The sequence below is a fragment of the Chenopodium quinoa genome, unplaced genomic scaffold (assembly GCF_001683475.1).
Source record: "Chenopodium quinoa cultivar QQ74 unplaced genomic scaffold, ASM168347v1, whole genome shotgun sequence".
In the NCBI taxonomy this organism is placed as follows: domain Eukaryota; kingdom Viridiplantae; phylum Streptophyta; class Magnoliopsida; order Caryophyllales; family Amaranthaceae; genus Chenopodium; species Chenopodium quinoa.
In genome coordinates, this window is record NW_018742204.1 from 18,255,251 (window position 1) to 18,269,570 (window position 14,320).

The following is a 14,320-nucleotide window of genomic DNA, read 5'->3' on the forward strand; positions in this document are numbered from 1 at the left end:
ATAATAGGTTATGTTCTTATGAAAGAAAAAAAAAAAAAAAACTCCATAATGACTTTTGAATAATAGTCTATGTCTATCCTTTCATTAAAAAAAAACCACGATGATATTTAAAGAAAAAGTATTTTCTTCCTTCGGAAAAAAAATTATTACACTTGTACTTTGCAAAATTGTAAGTTGATTACACTTTAAAGCATCTAATGGCAATGATTGTTAATACTTTAAAAACTAAACTAATTGTGACTGTCTTATCACTTCTGCTAGAAAATGAAACTCATTGCAAAGCATTGCCTGCTTACTAGTTAATACCTGTATATAACAAGTTTAGTGAATAGATTACAGTAAAGAAAACAAGTCTAACAGTCGCATTGACGCCATTAGAAGCAGGCCCAGCACCTCCTCCTTTATCCAAAATTCGTCTATGTTAGAAATCCAACCTGAAAGGAAATAAATTATGTAGAATATCAATACTAATAACAATGTGAGTCATTTGATATATTATCATAATCAATGACATCTGATTACTCTGACATTAAAAAAAATCACAAGGTGAAATGCTGAAATCATCATATACAGGAAAAATACAACTCCCAAATAGTAGTATCATATTATGTTGCATTTAGCACATCACTCATATACATTCTGAAATATAATATGCAACACTATGCCAACCTGACCTTTGTATTAGAAATGCCAGTTTTGAGTTTAAATTTAACCACCAACGCAAGGTTATTTACCTTCCCACAAAAAACTTCTAAAATTGACTTTCACCAACATATTTAAGGTCATGTTTTAGTGGGCCAGTCACACAAAAAACTAAGACATAAAGAATAGCCTGACCACACAAGCACAACAAAGAAAGGGTTCAAGATATGCATTTCATCAAATAAAATCATCAACACACCAAAGCAATTATACAGCATGCTAGCAAGGAAAAGGAAATAGTGACATAATTCTGTTTTAAGACAAATAACATGGTGTTTCTGTGTGTGTTGACATTATTTTGTGGCCTTGATCATACTACACAACATCAAATCAAATCGTCACATCTCAATTCGCTTAACGCAAGATAGTCTAAATCCAATGGTAAATGGATTATATTATATATCATTATATATTTACATTAACCATATCCTATTCTCCTAGTAACAAGTAACACAAGTTAACAAAGCTCATTATTGATCCCACTTTCTGTACGATTGAAGATTCTACTGTAGTACTTCGTACATAGTAATTTGGAAGCCAATACTGAGACTCGTTCTGAAAAACCCATGTCCTAGCTATAAAGTATAAACAACCTCACACATCCATCTAAATCCCACCCTCTTTCCCTCCCTCAATTAAGCAATTCATAGGTTGCACTTAAACATACTACAGCTCTGACATTGATGATTTCCAAAAAGAAAGTTGACTCACCAAATGACAATATATACAAAATTCACTAAACTTTTAGCTTATGAGACAATTTTCTTATTATGTTACCATATACGATGTGCATCAACATTCTTCAATCTCCCCTAGCATAATTAATTTCCATTTATTCTCCTCTTTCTGAACAATTTCTTCCAGTTACATGACAGCAGGAAGTGAAGACTATTAAATTTTTTTTTGTGGGTTTGGGTGGGGTGAGAAAGGTTTGGGGTCAGTAGGGTAGGGGATTAGTTTGGGCTGTGATTGAAGGAAGGTATAACCACAATAAGGAAAGAGTCACATGTCATGTTGGGAGTAGGTGCTCGGGAGTCGGGACTGATGAGAAGGCAGCAACATCACCCATCAGGAGATCACTAAACTAAAATAACCATTATCTTCACCTCAATAAGGAAAGAGTCACATGTCATGTTTGGAGGTGCTCGGGAGTCTGGACTGATGAGAAGGCAGCAACATCACCCATCAGGAGATCGCTAAACTAAAACAACCATTATCTTCACCTCGAAACAAAAACAGTTGTTATGAATTTCTCTCTCACGTGCTAGCTTATTCACATAACCCAAACCTTGAAAGAGTTGTTTTTCCACAAGAGGACATAAGATGAGATTAGACATTGCAGATAAAGTAACAAATCTGATTTCTTTTTAAGGGACAACTTTTCTCTCCAATAAATATTCCCAGCTTCTAGAGTTCCCTCTGACTAAACATAGTGGACACCCAAGTCTCACACTATCATATTTATCAGTGACATGAGTGAAAAACTGAAAACCAGATCTTTAGAAACTGGTTTAAGAGTGTACAAGGACCTGACAATCAAGAAACATTACTAACATTAGTGCCATTTATTACTATAAATCTTTGACATAGATTAGGCAATGCAGAGACTGCAAGACATCATGTTCATTGACGCTAAAGGAAAAATTCTATGGTGTCAGGCATGTCAGTTCTCAAGATTTTGAGCAAAGCCACTTGTGTTAAGTATCTTCCCATTATTGACATACCTTCCACTTCTTGGATGGTGGTCTTGAAGAAGCAATTATCTGATTCAAAGAAGACATAAGGTTCATCTTCTTTCCAGCATCTCGAATAACCTTTGAAGCTTCTGTTATAATTACCTGTTGATCAGACACACACAAATCCATCTACTTAGTCTAATTAAATTTCAATTCAAAAGGCTATCAATTTACCCAAAACTAATTTAAGAACCCATTAAAAAATTTCATTCAGAAAAACCAACATTAAACTGTCATAATAAATCAATAAAATGGCCATTAATAAATTCATTATAAATCAGTTCATTGTAACAATCATTTTAATCAACAAACATCATTTCATTTCAATCAATTCAATAAGAAGTAACAAACTCAGCAGCATATTCCCAATAAAAATCGCAAACCCAACAACAAAATAATTACACCTTCAATTAAAGATCAGAAAATACTTCGTAAATACTGTGCATATGAGAATAATATTCAAACTCAAAATCAGAAAAATGAAAGAAAGATTATACCTTGACACTGATCTGTAATTCTTTGACATCATCTGACCTTTTAGCATTAGTTGTACCTGTACATTAATGAAAGAGGAGAATACCTCAACAGCAAAGAGACCGTTCTTAAAAAAACTGAGCACTGCAACCCATAGAAAACTGAATGCCGACCCAATCTGAAGAAAAAAAATACATAAATTAGAGACTACCATTTATTGTATTGCAAAAATCGTGCTCAATTAAGTAATTCTTTCTAAGGGAAAAGAAACAGACCTGCATCATAAGATGCTTTCTGCAGCTTGTCTGCCTCTTCAAAAATTCAATTTAAAGACACGAAGTGTAAATTAGAAACACGTTAGAAAAAGTCTTAAACTTCCCCAATATATAATCAGCCCCCCTAGGAATACAGATTGGGAAAGCATAACCCAGCAAACTAAATCACAAGTAAGAAGCATGGCACAACAATTCAAGACAAATTCCTGAGAGACAATATCAAAATCACTCAAGAACAATTGTATCTTAGGCAACTATTATCTAATGATTCTCTATCATTGAGCATCAGACCCCATCATTGAGCATCAGACCCCATCAATTCACTATTTTCATCCAACATCGAGAACAATAAAAATTACTTTTTAATTCATAAAGAACACAATTCATAAAAATTACCAACCTACAACATCCCCATCAAGGGTTATACCTATAACCTTTTGAAATTCCATTATAGCACCCTTCTAAACACCTTACTATTGCTTGCCCTGAAATCACCATTGTGAGAAAAGGTTGAATTAGACTCATACTTCTGACATTATAAGATAATGAGGAACAGTACAACTGAAACAAATTTTTAAAATAATATTAAAACTCACCTCCAGATTACCAATCACTTAAAACTATCTTTACTGTGTTTGTATACCTTTCACAAGCTTAAATTATAACAAAAACAGCAGTCGCAGCAAAATTATGTCCCTAAGTTTGCAAAATTGTCAACTAAACCTAACAACCAATTAAATACAATGCCTTTATCTTCAGGTCATTGGTAGGCTGATTCACCAAACATCGACCCACGCCCCAATCTCTAAACAAAAGTACTTCTATTTTCCACCAATTAACTCCAGATCAAAATCCATTCAAAATTTAGTACTTCATCATCACTACTTCAATTCAATTATTAATTACAATTAATGAAATTGAAGGTAAAACTTTTACACAAACTTAACATATAAAAATAAAAGCTAAAATCTTACATAGTCCAAGTTGATTTGGGTGAGGTCGATAGTGATTAATGAGGCATGGTCCCTTATATTTTCTTCGGATCTGCAACCACAAATCATTAAAAAGTCTTTTACCAAAAAATAACAGATAAAATCTTTGAAACATCAGATCAATTAATCGAGCAAAGATGAAATACCCAAACAAAATCATGAAACTGACACTACCTAAAGATCTGAGCTTGAAGCTCTACACAAACCCAGAAACAAGGAAACACTCAAATTATAATCCTTGAACCCGCTTTAAGGAGTATATAAAATCAGAATTTGACATACCCAGATGAGATTCATGATGGAAAACTCAAACCCCAAGTCAAAGTAGAACTTAATGGAGAACTCAAACACCAAGTAAATTGGCAAGATTTAGATCATCAATCACCTGCAATTCATAATTAAGGGTCATATGAAAACATAAACCCCTAGATTAAATGAGAAAATACCCACAATCTATTTCATTCAAGCAATTCATCGAACACTTTAAGATCAAATATTTACAAGACAAAAGCAAATAATATAACATTAAATTAGACTTGAATGAACTCACCTTGGCACAAACATTGACAACTCAATCAAGAATATCTTCTTTAATTCAATCTTGAACATCTGGGTTTCCTACAAAATCCGCCAAAAAATAAAATCAGAAATAATCAAGCTTAGAAGAACCCTAAAGATATGAGCTTGAAACTCTACACAAACCCAGAAACAATGGAACACTCAACTTATAATAGTTGAACCCTCTTTAAGGAGTATATAAAATCAGAATTTGACATACCTAGAATGCAAGCGAGCAAATTGTTTCTTACACATTAAGCATTACATCAAGAGACACAAAATTCATAAAGAATCAAACTCTAAAACCTTAAGCATCAAATTTTGTGACTAATGAAGTAGTTTAGCATCAAAAGCTTTTTAAGTAAAAATATTCATTAAACAGTTTATTTCGTTAATTTGATCAATACAGTATAGTATAAAAGAGATGAAGAATATAGATCAAATATAGTGATTCTTTAATTTTACCTAACAAAGAAAGCTCTGGCACTAGAAGCTACCATTTAATGATTCTCTTTCTTCTTGTTTTTTAATAAAGCTTACTCAAATTCCTCCTGCAAAAATACATAAATTCATACAATGTTAAGTGAAAAACCATAGATAGATTAGAAATATTTCATATGCACGGGATATACAGATTTTAAGGAAAACACACAAAACATCAAATTCCCTAGGCTAAGGTAATTTAGCTGAAAAATTACCCTAGCCATTTCCAGCGAACTCCCTCTCTCCTCAGCTTTCTGTTTCTCCCTCCTGGTTTGTAAAAAAATAAATCAACAAAAATTTAGAATCAATTTCAATTTGAAACAATCAAAACCAAAATTACCTGAAAAAGGAGGAAGATCAATGAGCATGTTTCTGGGCATGCTCAAGATGAAGGCGTTCCTCGGGATTGACGAACAAAGCGATATACTTGAAATTCGTGGATGTTGAGACGGTGGAGATGTTGGTGATGCTGTGGCCATTTTCCGGCGATCATAGGCTTTTGTTGATTGGGTTTGGTGAATCGGTGCACGACTCAGTGTTGGATGAAAATGGAGTTTGTGGGTTTTAAAAAAGGAGAGAGAAAGATGGGTTCTCCTGTCTAAGAAATAAACCCTAAATCCATCAATCTCACCAAATTAAACAACCAAAGAATTATGGGGATAGGATTAGCGTTCAAAATGAAGAACCCTGGCCTAGAATTTGAGAAGAGATAGGTTTAGTGAAGATGATTACGTTGATTGATTGAGGAGAGAGGTTGAGAGGAGATGAGGAGAGAGAAAAAAAAGGAGCAAAATACAGTGAAGCTGAGAAAGGCTGGAAAAGACGACAAAACAAAAGATAAAACCAAAAACAAGTTGTAGAGGGCAAAAACGGAAGGGAAGCATTCAGCAAGAACAAAAAAATATTATGGCAGGGGCAAAACCGTCCGAGCACTGTTCATAAGGAATTTGCTAAAGGTAAAACTTCCTCAACCCAATTTGGCTTTTATAAGGGTTATGGATATAGATATAGATATAGATTACAATAATAGCAAGTTGGGGATTTCACACCTCTCAAAAGACAAGAGCCATTTTTTCTCTCTCTAGATCTCTAGAGCATCTCTCTCTACTAGCATATCCATCTTAGCTCACTTGCTCTTATTTCCTTTGAAACCCAACCTCTCCTTCCCCTTCATCCCCACCCTACCCTTAGGTGGTTCAAATTACTTCCTAGCTTTCAGCAGCCAGTTTTATGGCAGACCTTGAGGATTTTAATCCTCCTAACAAAAACCCTTTCTCTTTCTCAAACATCCGACAAATGGGCCCTGTTATACGTCCAACAGCAGATGAAAAGCTAAAAGCACATGCGGATGTAGGGAGAATAGTGGTGGGAAAGTTTAAAGATTGGAGAAACAAGGACTTTTCCAGTGACGAAATTCAAGACTGGGTGTTCTCAAACTGGTTCACCAAAGGCCTTGTGACTGTAGAAAAAGTGGCCGATGTTTTCCTCTTTAAATTCACTAACCCAGATGATTGCAAAGCATTGGCAAGGAACGGTGTGACAAAATACAAAGGGGCTCTCCTAGTCTTAAAATTATGCCTAATTGGGCATGCGCTGCGCTCCATGCCATTTGATTCAACATACACGTAGGTGAGGATTGAAAGACTACCCTTATACTACAACAACATCAAGATTGCTAGCAGGGCTTTTGCAAGAATTGGGAAGATATTGTTTTATGATGAAGAATCTTTGCAAAACCCGGTTAGATGTGACATCAGAGCCAGGTTATGGGTGGATATCAGCAAGCCTCTTATACCAGGGTTCTACTTTGAGTATACAATGGGTAATTTCAAGTGGGTTAGTTTCATATACGAAGGAATCTTTGTCTTCTGCAGCATATGTGGCAGAATAGGCCATAAAGAAACCATTGCAGATCCTCCCCAGCCAACACCAGCAGAGAAATCGAGGCAACCATGATGCGAGTCTGTGGTAGTGATGGTTGTTTGAAAATAAACCCATCCTATAAACCCCTGTTTACAAGGAAGCTAATAGGCTTGAAGAGTGTGGAGAGACACAGGACAAGATGGATAGACCTAACGGATGATTATTTGGGGAGATACAATGAAGGGTCAAGCGAGTCCGAGAATAACTGGGACCCGGAATCCCCAACCTCTGACAGCGAAAGTAGACCTGGCAATCCTGACCCAGACCCGATGACCCGAAATCAACCGAAACCAGTGACCCGAAATTGACCCAAAACCTGAATTAACCCGACCCGACCCATACCCGACCCAAAGTGGAACTGACCCAACCTTGACCCAAAACCCGAAATGACCCAACCCGAAACGACCCGACCCAAAGTTGACCCGAGACCCGAAGTTGACCCGACCCGAAAATGACCCGACCTTTAACTTCTTTTAGTACATAATTATATAAGTTATAAAAAGTTTATATTAAAAAATTATACATTAAAATAGACCCAACAACATCTTACATGACTACATAGACTTTCATATAATAGCTAAAAAAGATGGTCAAAGTGAGATGTGTGAATAGTGCAAAATGTCAAATCGTTAAGAGTAATTTGGGACGGAGGGGGTATAAGAACAATTCAAAGAAATTATTACAACAATGACAATGATAATAAGAGTACGTTTTAAAACTAAGATCAATAAGAGAGTGAGGTATAACTCAATTAGTTAGAGAATCCCTCTTAGTTTCAGGAGATCCTGAAAGTGATTCTCAATCTAAAATTTCTAAACACACAAAAAAAAAGGTTAATAAAAGTCAAACAATTACTATAATCCATGAAAAAATTAGCCTTAATAAATATAGTGAGTTTTCGTCAAAAAATAAATAAATAATATATATAAGAGTTGAATTTAACCCAATGAATCACCTGAATATGACTCGACTAGAAGTTAACCCGACCCGAAGTTGACCCGAAAATTGACCTGACCCGAACTGACCCGACCCGAAAATTGACCCGACCCAAACTTGACCAAACCCGAACTCGACCCGAAGTGTTGACCCGATACTGACCCGACCCGATTATCGGCCGACCCGAAATCAACCCGAAACCCGAAATGACCAGACCCGACCCGAACTTGACCCGATAATCTTTTGACCCGAACTTGACCCGACCCATACCCGACCCGAATGACCCATTTGCCAGGTCTAAGCGAAAGTAGCGAAGACAATGGCGACCAAGACGAGGACGATGATGATGATGAGGACGGAGAAGACCATTCGATGGAGGACGCAGAAGAATCCAGTGAAGATAGCTCAAATCCATGTCCGGGCAATACAGGGGCCAGCAATGGGAACACCGGCAACAACACCGACAACAATGCTAGCACTGACACCGGTGAAAGAAAAGAAAGTGCAGAAAAAGAAAAACCACCAAAGGCAAAAGGAAGGAGCATCTCAACAGAACCTTCAACCTCAGCCACCCTCACAACTCAGCCTGAAAGCTCGCCGAAATTTCCTGGTTATGCCGGTAACGTGCCTGGGGAAACGCAAGTCAAGTCCGAATCTACTGTGCTCTGAAGACGGAAGACAACTTGGTAGGTGGAAGAAACCAAGATTAATTGCAACATTAATGAAAAAAAAAACGCGGGAGAAGAAAAATCTTAGAGCAGAAGGCGAATCAGGTCGGTGGTTCGGGTCGAGGACGATTTTCCAAGTATACCCATGGAAATAAGCTATCACATTGCTCTGATAAGGGTATTATGGTAATTCGAGATATTCTTCCTCAGCCGCCTTTTCAGAAGGTACGACCAAAGAGATCCTTGTCTGACAGTTTCTTTCCAGTTTCAAATAAAAAACAGATTCTGTTAAGGTATAAGGATAAACTCTTTAAACTTCCCATAAAAGGAATTAATGTTATCCCACCCACCCAGGTTGACATTCCCACCCCCCCATGAACTTCTTTATTTAAACAAACCAACCACACTCTTCACTCCCACTTGCTTCCTTCTTTCCAAAAAAGCTCAGAATTTGTTTAATTCCTTTTTAAGACACATGGAGTTCCCCAACCCCCTTGCTGAGTTGTTCGACTTCGACCCCCTTTCAAGCGACATTGACTCGTTGTTATCAACCCCCTCGGTCCCCTCTAGCCTTGATAATTTGGTGCTTCCAAATTTCGATGACGTTGAACTCTTGGACTTTGGTGATGCTGAATGTGTTATCTGGGATATCAATGGGCCGATGGGACCCACTAGCTCTACCAACCACAGTGGTCCACCAGCTAGAGGTAAACGCTTCTCAGCCCTTGCTTTTATCTATTCTGATGACTCGGACTCCTCCTTTGAGTCCTGGGATGAACTAGGTAGGATAATTGAGCCTTTTCTCAAGCCCAAAAAGTGGCCCATTTTGATGCTTTAATGCCAAAGTCCTAACAACAAAAAAATTCAGTGTTTAAAACCCCAAATAGCTCTCCTAACTCACCAGACTCCTTCTTCTCTGTCGCATCCTCTATGGATCGCTCTCCAAAAGTAGATCTATCTAAACATATGGCTAAAATTAGTGATCTAAACATCTCCCCTAGATCACCGGACACCGAAAAGGAGGGCCTTATCAACAAGTCCTGTAATGGGGTGGGCCGGAAAGACAAGGGTCTTATGTGGCCGAGTCAGGGCCGGGATGAACGGCGGGGAAAGCCCAACAAACCAGGCCCAATGTAAGGCCTGCAAATAGTATTTTCTGGAAGCCCAGTGGGTTCCTGTTGGAGAGCATTAAACATAGTGAAGGAAAGCCCAGTGAAGGGAAGGCAAACGAGCCCAAAGGAGAGTCTAGTGGAGTCAAGCGCACGTTCAACTCTGTTTTAGACCTCAACCTGGATCCAAAAGACCAAGCCTAGGATGAGCACAACGCAGATAAGGGAAGGGGAAAGAAGCGCAAGAAGTCAAAGGCATACAGGGGAGCTCATGCGAGGAAGCTTGGTTTGTCTGACGATGACTCTCCTAGACTGGTGCTATCGGAGAAGGGCAAGGATACAGGGACGGCGGGACAAGAGGCAAAGGATGGTATTGAGAGGGAGGTGCCGATCTTTTTCAAGTGCTGCTGCTCATGCTCTAAGGGTTCCGTGGCTACCCCGGGAAAGCCACGAGGTGCTAAATGAGGATTTGGTGCTGGAATTGCAGGGGACTAGGGTCTATGTCATCCCCTGTAATTCCTTTTATTAGTAGTAGTAGTAGGTTGATGTCTGCTGATTGTATTTTTATTTCAGAAACTAAGTGTCTTGTGTCTGTCTCAATCAGTGTATGCTCCAGAGTTGATGCTCAGGAGTCGGCAGGGGGTCTCTTCGTAGGATGGTCTAAACTATTCTCCGTTGAATGGTTGGCCAGTAGTTGTTATTTCATTTCATGTAAGGTCACTGACCACACGAACTTTGAATCTATTTTTACCTTTGTGTACGGCTCGCCATACTTAGATGATAGGAAGCAAGTCTGGGAGATGCTACAATCACACCTAATGGCAATACCCGGCAACCATATCATAATTGGAGACTTTAACCAGGTTGAATTCCAATCCCAAAAAAAGGGGGGTTCACAGGTGCTAAGGGGAGCAAATTCCTTTAGCCAGTGGAGGATGGAGTGTGGTTTGATCGAAATCCCTTGCAAAGGCACACAATACACCTGGACCAATAATAGGGAAGGGGAGGATAACATAATGGAAAGACTCTATCGAGCCTATTGCAATCGCAATTGGTCTGACCATTTCCCAAATGCACTGGTTTTCAACATGCCAATCTTCCTATCCGACCACAGCCCTATTTGTTTAGACACCAACCCTGAACTGAATAAAAAATGAAAAAGACCATATAAATTGGAGGCCTGGGTGGTGCATTTTGAGGAAGCTTTATCCTTAATACGAGAGGCTTAGCAGGAGCACTGCAACGGCTCGTGCATGTACCAGCTATGCCGCAAGATGCAAAATGTAAGAAACCAATTGCTGCACTGGTGCTGTAAATGGAAGGCCACGAGGGGCATACAATGGGATGACTTCCAACGCTCTCTAATGGAGATACAGCTGGCACTTACAACGAAGGAGGAACACCATGGACTGCTAGCAAAGGAGAAGCAACTCAGGCAGGAGATGCAACAAGACGCAACAGTCCAATGGTTATTCTGGAAGAAAAGGGCGAAATCGCGATGGGATAAGCTAGGGGACGAAGTCACCTCCTTCTTTTTTCGGAGCATAGAAGAAAGAAAAGAAAAAAACAGCATTATGGCACTACAACAAGAGGAGGGAGAATGGATCCTGGAAGATGAGAAGATAGCAGCAGAATTCAAGAACTACTTTGACAATATCTACAAATGCAGTCCTCAGGAAGCGGAATCTTCTGACTCATTACACAATAATACCCCCCCTCATGGAGGAATGGTTACAACATCTCCCAGAACTAACCTCAGCTCAATTCCAGGCACTTAACAAAGACTTCACATACAGGGAGATAAGGGGAGCCGTGTTCAGTATGGCCCCCTTGAAAGCTCCTGGTCCGGATGGTTGTCCGCCAATTATAGTTCAAAAATGCTGGAACTTCATGGGGCCTGACATCTGTGCGGCAGTGAAGGGCTTCTTCAATGGTGGCAATCTACTGAGGGAGCTGAGAAGGACCTTCTTAGGCCTATTACCAAAGGTGGCACATGCCACAAAAGTCTCACAATACCGACCAATTTGCCTATGCAACACGTTCTACAAGATCATCTCCAAATGCTTAGTGATCAGAGTGAAGAGGATTCTGGGAGATATAGTAAGTGAGTATCAAAATGCGTTCATTCCAGGGAGATTACTTGTGGATAACTGTCTAATTGCACATGAACTCATCCATATGACAGGGTAAAGTCGTATCCCCTAATAAAAAATAATTACCTAATTCACTAACTAAGGTAGATAGGGAAGTAGGGTCGATCTCCACAGGGAAACAAGTCTTTTTATTCCTAATTAATTATTATAATCTAAATTATCTAAGTAACCAATATTTATAATTAAGTATGAAACTAAACTACAAAGAATAAGAGTAGGGAGAAAACGATATATTAAAGGATCTAGGGTAATGGTTCACCAATAAATAATATTCCAGGGTAAAACATAGTAATCAATCATTGGCATTGCATAAATAACATGATTAACAGGCTCTCGCAATTTATTAATCAACATAGATCTAACAGGCTCTCGCAATTTACTAGATCTAAGTTCTTATTGAAAATAGCCTTTAATATCAAATTAACATCTGTTCGATTCATCAATTTAATATTGCTATACTTTTACAAGTCGCAATTGTAAAACATTAAAACAATCCAATAAGAAATTATCATGCAATACCAATAATCAATAATAGTCAATCATCAATGCATCAATTAACCAGATTGTAAAGGGCTCTCGCTACTTATTACAATCACACAATTAATTTATCGGTATTAAATCTCATCTCTCGAATCTTGACTTAACCATTTATAAATTAACTTGCCTATTGAAACTAGACCTAAACATTAATTCTCATCTCTCGATTCTTGAATCAATATTGTCAAAATCATGCATAAAAGATAGGCCTAATCTAGTCACAGAGCATTAAATCAATCAATAGGAAATTAATCTAGCATTGATAATTAACAACAATAATTTACCCCTTCATATTATTTATTAGATCCCCATTAACCCTAGAAATTAAACTACTCACACATATTAAAAACTAAACTAATCAAAGTAATAAAATAAATCATGGTGAAAGGAATAAAATAAATAACTAAGATTAAAGAAAAAGAAATCGTTGCCAAAATAAATCTGGAATTAATGAAAGAATTAAGAACAAAGGTTTAGAGAGAGATTAAGAGAGAGAAAACTAAGTAGAGAGAGAAAGTCTAAGAAAGAAGATAGAGAGAATCGTATTACGGAGGAGTATTTATACTCCGTAATAAAATCCTAAACTAAAACAAATTAAAACTACGTTAATCGTCTCCTAAAAACTACACGCGCCCGATCGGGCGAGGCACCGCCCGATTGGGTGCGCCTTTTTGACTCCAATACAAATCTCGCGCCCGGCCGGGCGCGTCACCGGGCGCCGGACCAAGCTTCTCCCGCCCGGCCGGGCGCCAGCCTTTTTGGCCGGGCGGCTCATTTGGGCCAATAATTGGACTTCGATTGGGCTCCAATTCTTCGGGCCAATCTGGGTTTCCTCTTTGGGTCTTGAATACTCGGTCCAAATGCCCCGGTATCACCTATACCAAGCCCTTAATCACCGGTTCGATGGCTCTAACCGGCCCTGGGCTATAAAGTCTGGTCGTGCTTCTCCAATGCTCGTGATTGCTCTAAAATATCTCGGGAAAATACTCCAAAAGCAAAAGTCCCTGCAAAAGTCAACCAAATCTACGAAAACACTAGAAAACACCAATTAGTAATAAAAGTGGCTCTAAAGAGCCAAAAACACTACTAATTATGACCAAGGGACGGGGGTAAAATACTATATAAAATAGACACATCACCATACAATAAAAAATAGGAAGAAAGGTCCAAATTTTGCAGCTGCAATGAAGGTGGATTTGAATAAAGCCTACGACAAAGTTAGCTGGGTCTTTATAGAGGGAGTAATCAGAAAGATTAACTTCCCAGAGCGTTGGGTGAGATGGATAATGGAGTGCATCACTTCGGTGTCCTATCCGCTGCTTATTAATGGCGAACCAACTAAGTGGTTTAACCCGAGTGTTGGATTGCGACAGGGTGACCCTCTATCACCATACATCTTCATCCTCTGTATGGAGGTTTTATCACGGAGAGTAAGCTTCCTACAGGGGTCAGGAATCTTGACGGGGATAAAGGTACAGAGGAATTCCCCCGCTATTACTCACCTCTTCTTTGCAGACGATGCCCTGTTTTTCTTTAAACCCTCCATTGCTGCTTGCGCATTGATGAACCAATGTCTCAAGGAGTTTTTCCTGATCAGCGGGGAAATAGTGAGTAAAGAGAAATCATATGTCATTTTTAGCCCGAACACACCACGAAGATTCCAACGTATCCTAAAGAAGCCGCTAAGAGAGTGAAGCAGGAGAAGACACTAGGAACATATTTGGGATGCCCCATGGACATAGATGGGAGATCAACAAGCGCTCTTAATTTCCTC

At 38.6% G+C, this 14,320-nt stretch overlaps 1 protein-coding gene and 1 long non-coding RNA gene across 6 annotated transcripts; one reads left to right on the plus strand and one right to left on the minus strand.

Moving 5' to 3' along the window:
• Positions 1-101: 101 nt before the first annotated feature.
• On the minus strand, positions 102-6,051 carry LOC110720915. 5 transcript variants are annotated; one of them, XR_002511371.1, is made up of 11 exons: positions 5,561-6,044; positions 5,436-5,487; positions 5,203-5,288; positions 4,730-4,797; positions 4,462-4,564; positions 4,162-4,231; positions 3,588-3,672; positions 3,188-3,223; positions 2,936-3,090; positions 2,427-2,540; positions 102-434 (listed from the first exon to the last, which is right to left on the minus strand). It is a non-coding gene; the product is annotated as an uncharacterized LOC110720915 (long non-coding RNA). The 5 variants fall into 5 exon arrangements; XR_002511372.1 differs by having other exon boundaries at positions 3,188-3,217; positions 3,615-3,672; positions 5,561-6,043; XR_002511370.1 differs by having other exon boundaries at positions 3,615-3,672; positions 5,561-6,042.
• A 2,307-nt stretch (positions 6,052-8,358) lies between these two features.
• On the plus strand, positions 8,359-8,748 carry LOC110681751 (nucleolar transcription factor 1-A-like). Its single transcript, XM_021857904.1, has one exon. It carries the CDS (start codon positions 8,359-8,361, stop codon positions 8,746-8,748), a length of 390 nt encoding a protein of 129 aa, XP_021713596.1.
• The last annotated feature ends 5,572 nt before the right edge of the window (positions 8,749-14,320 follow it).

Coding starts and splice junctions, on each gene's coding strand:
- LOC110681751 (XM_021857904.1), top strand. CDS start 8,359: ATGACCCATTTGCCAGGTCTAAGCGAAAGTAGCGAAGACAATGGCGAC.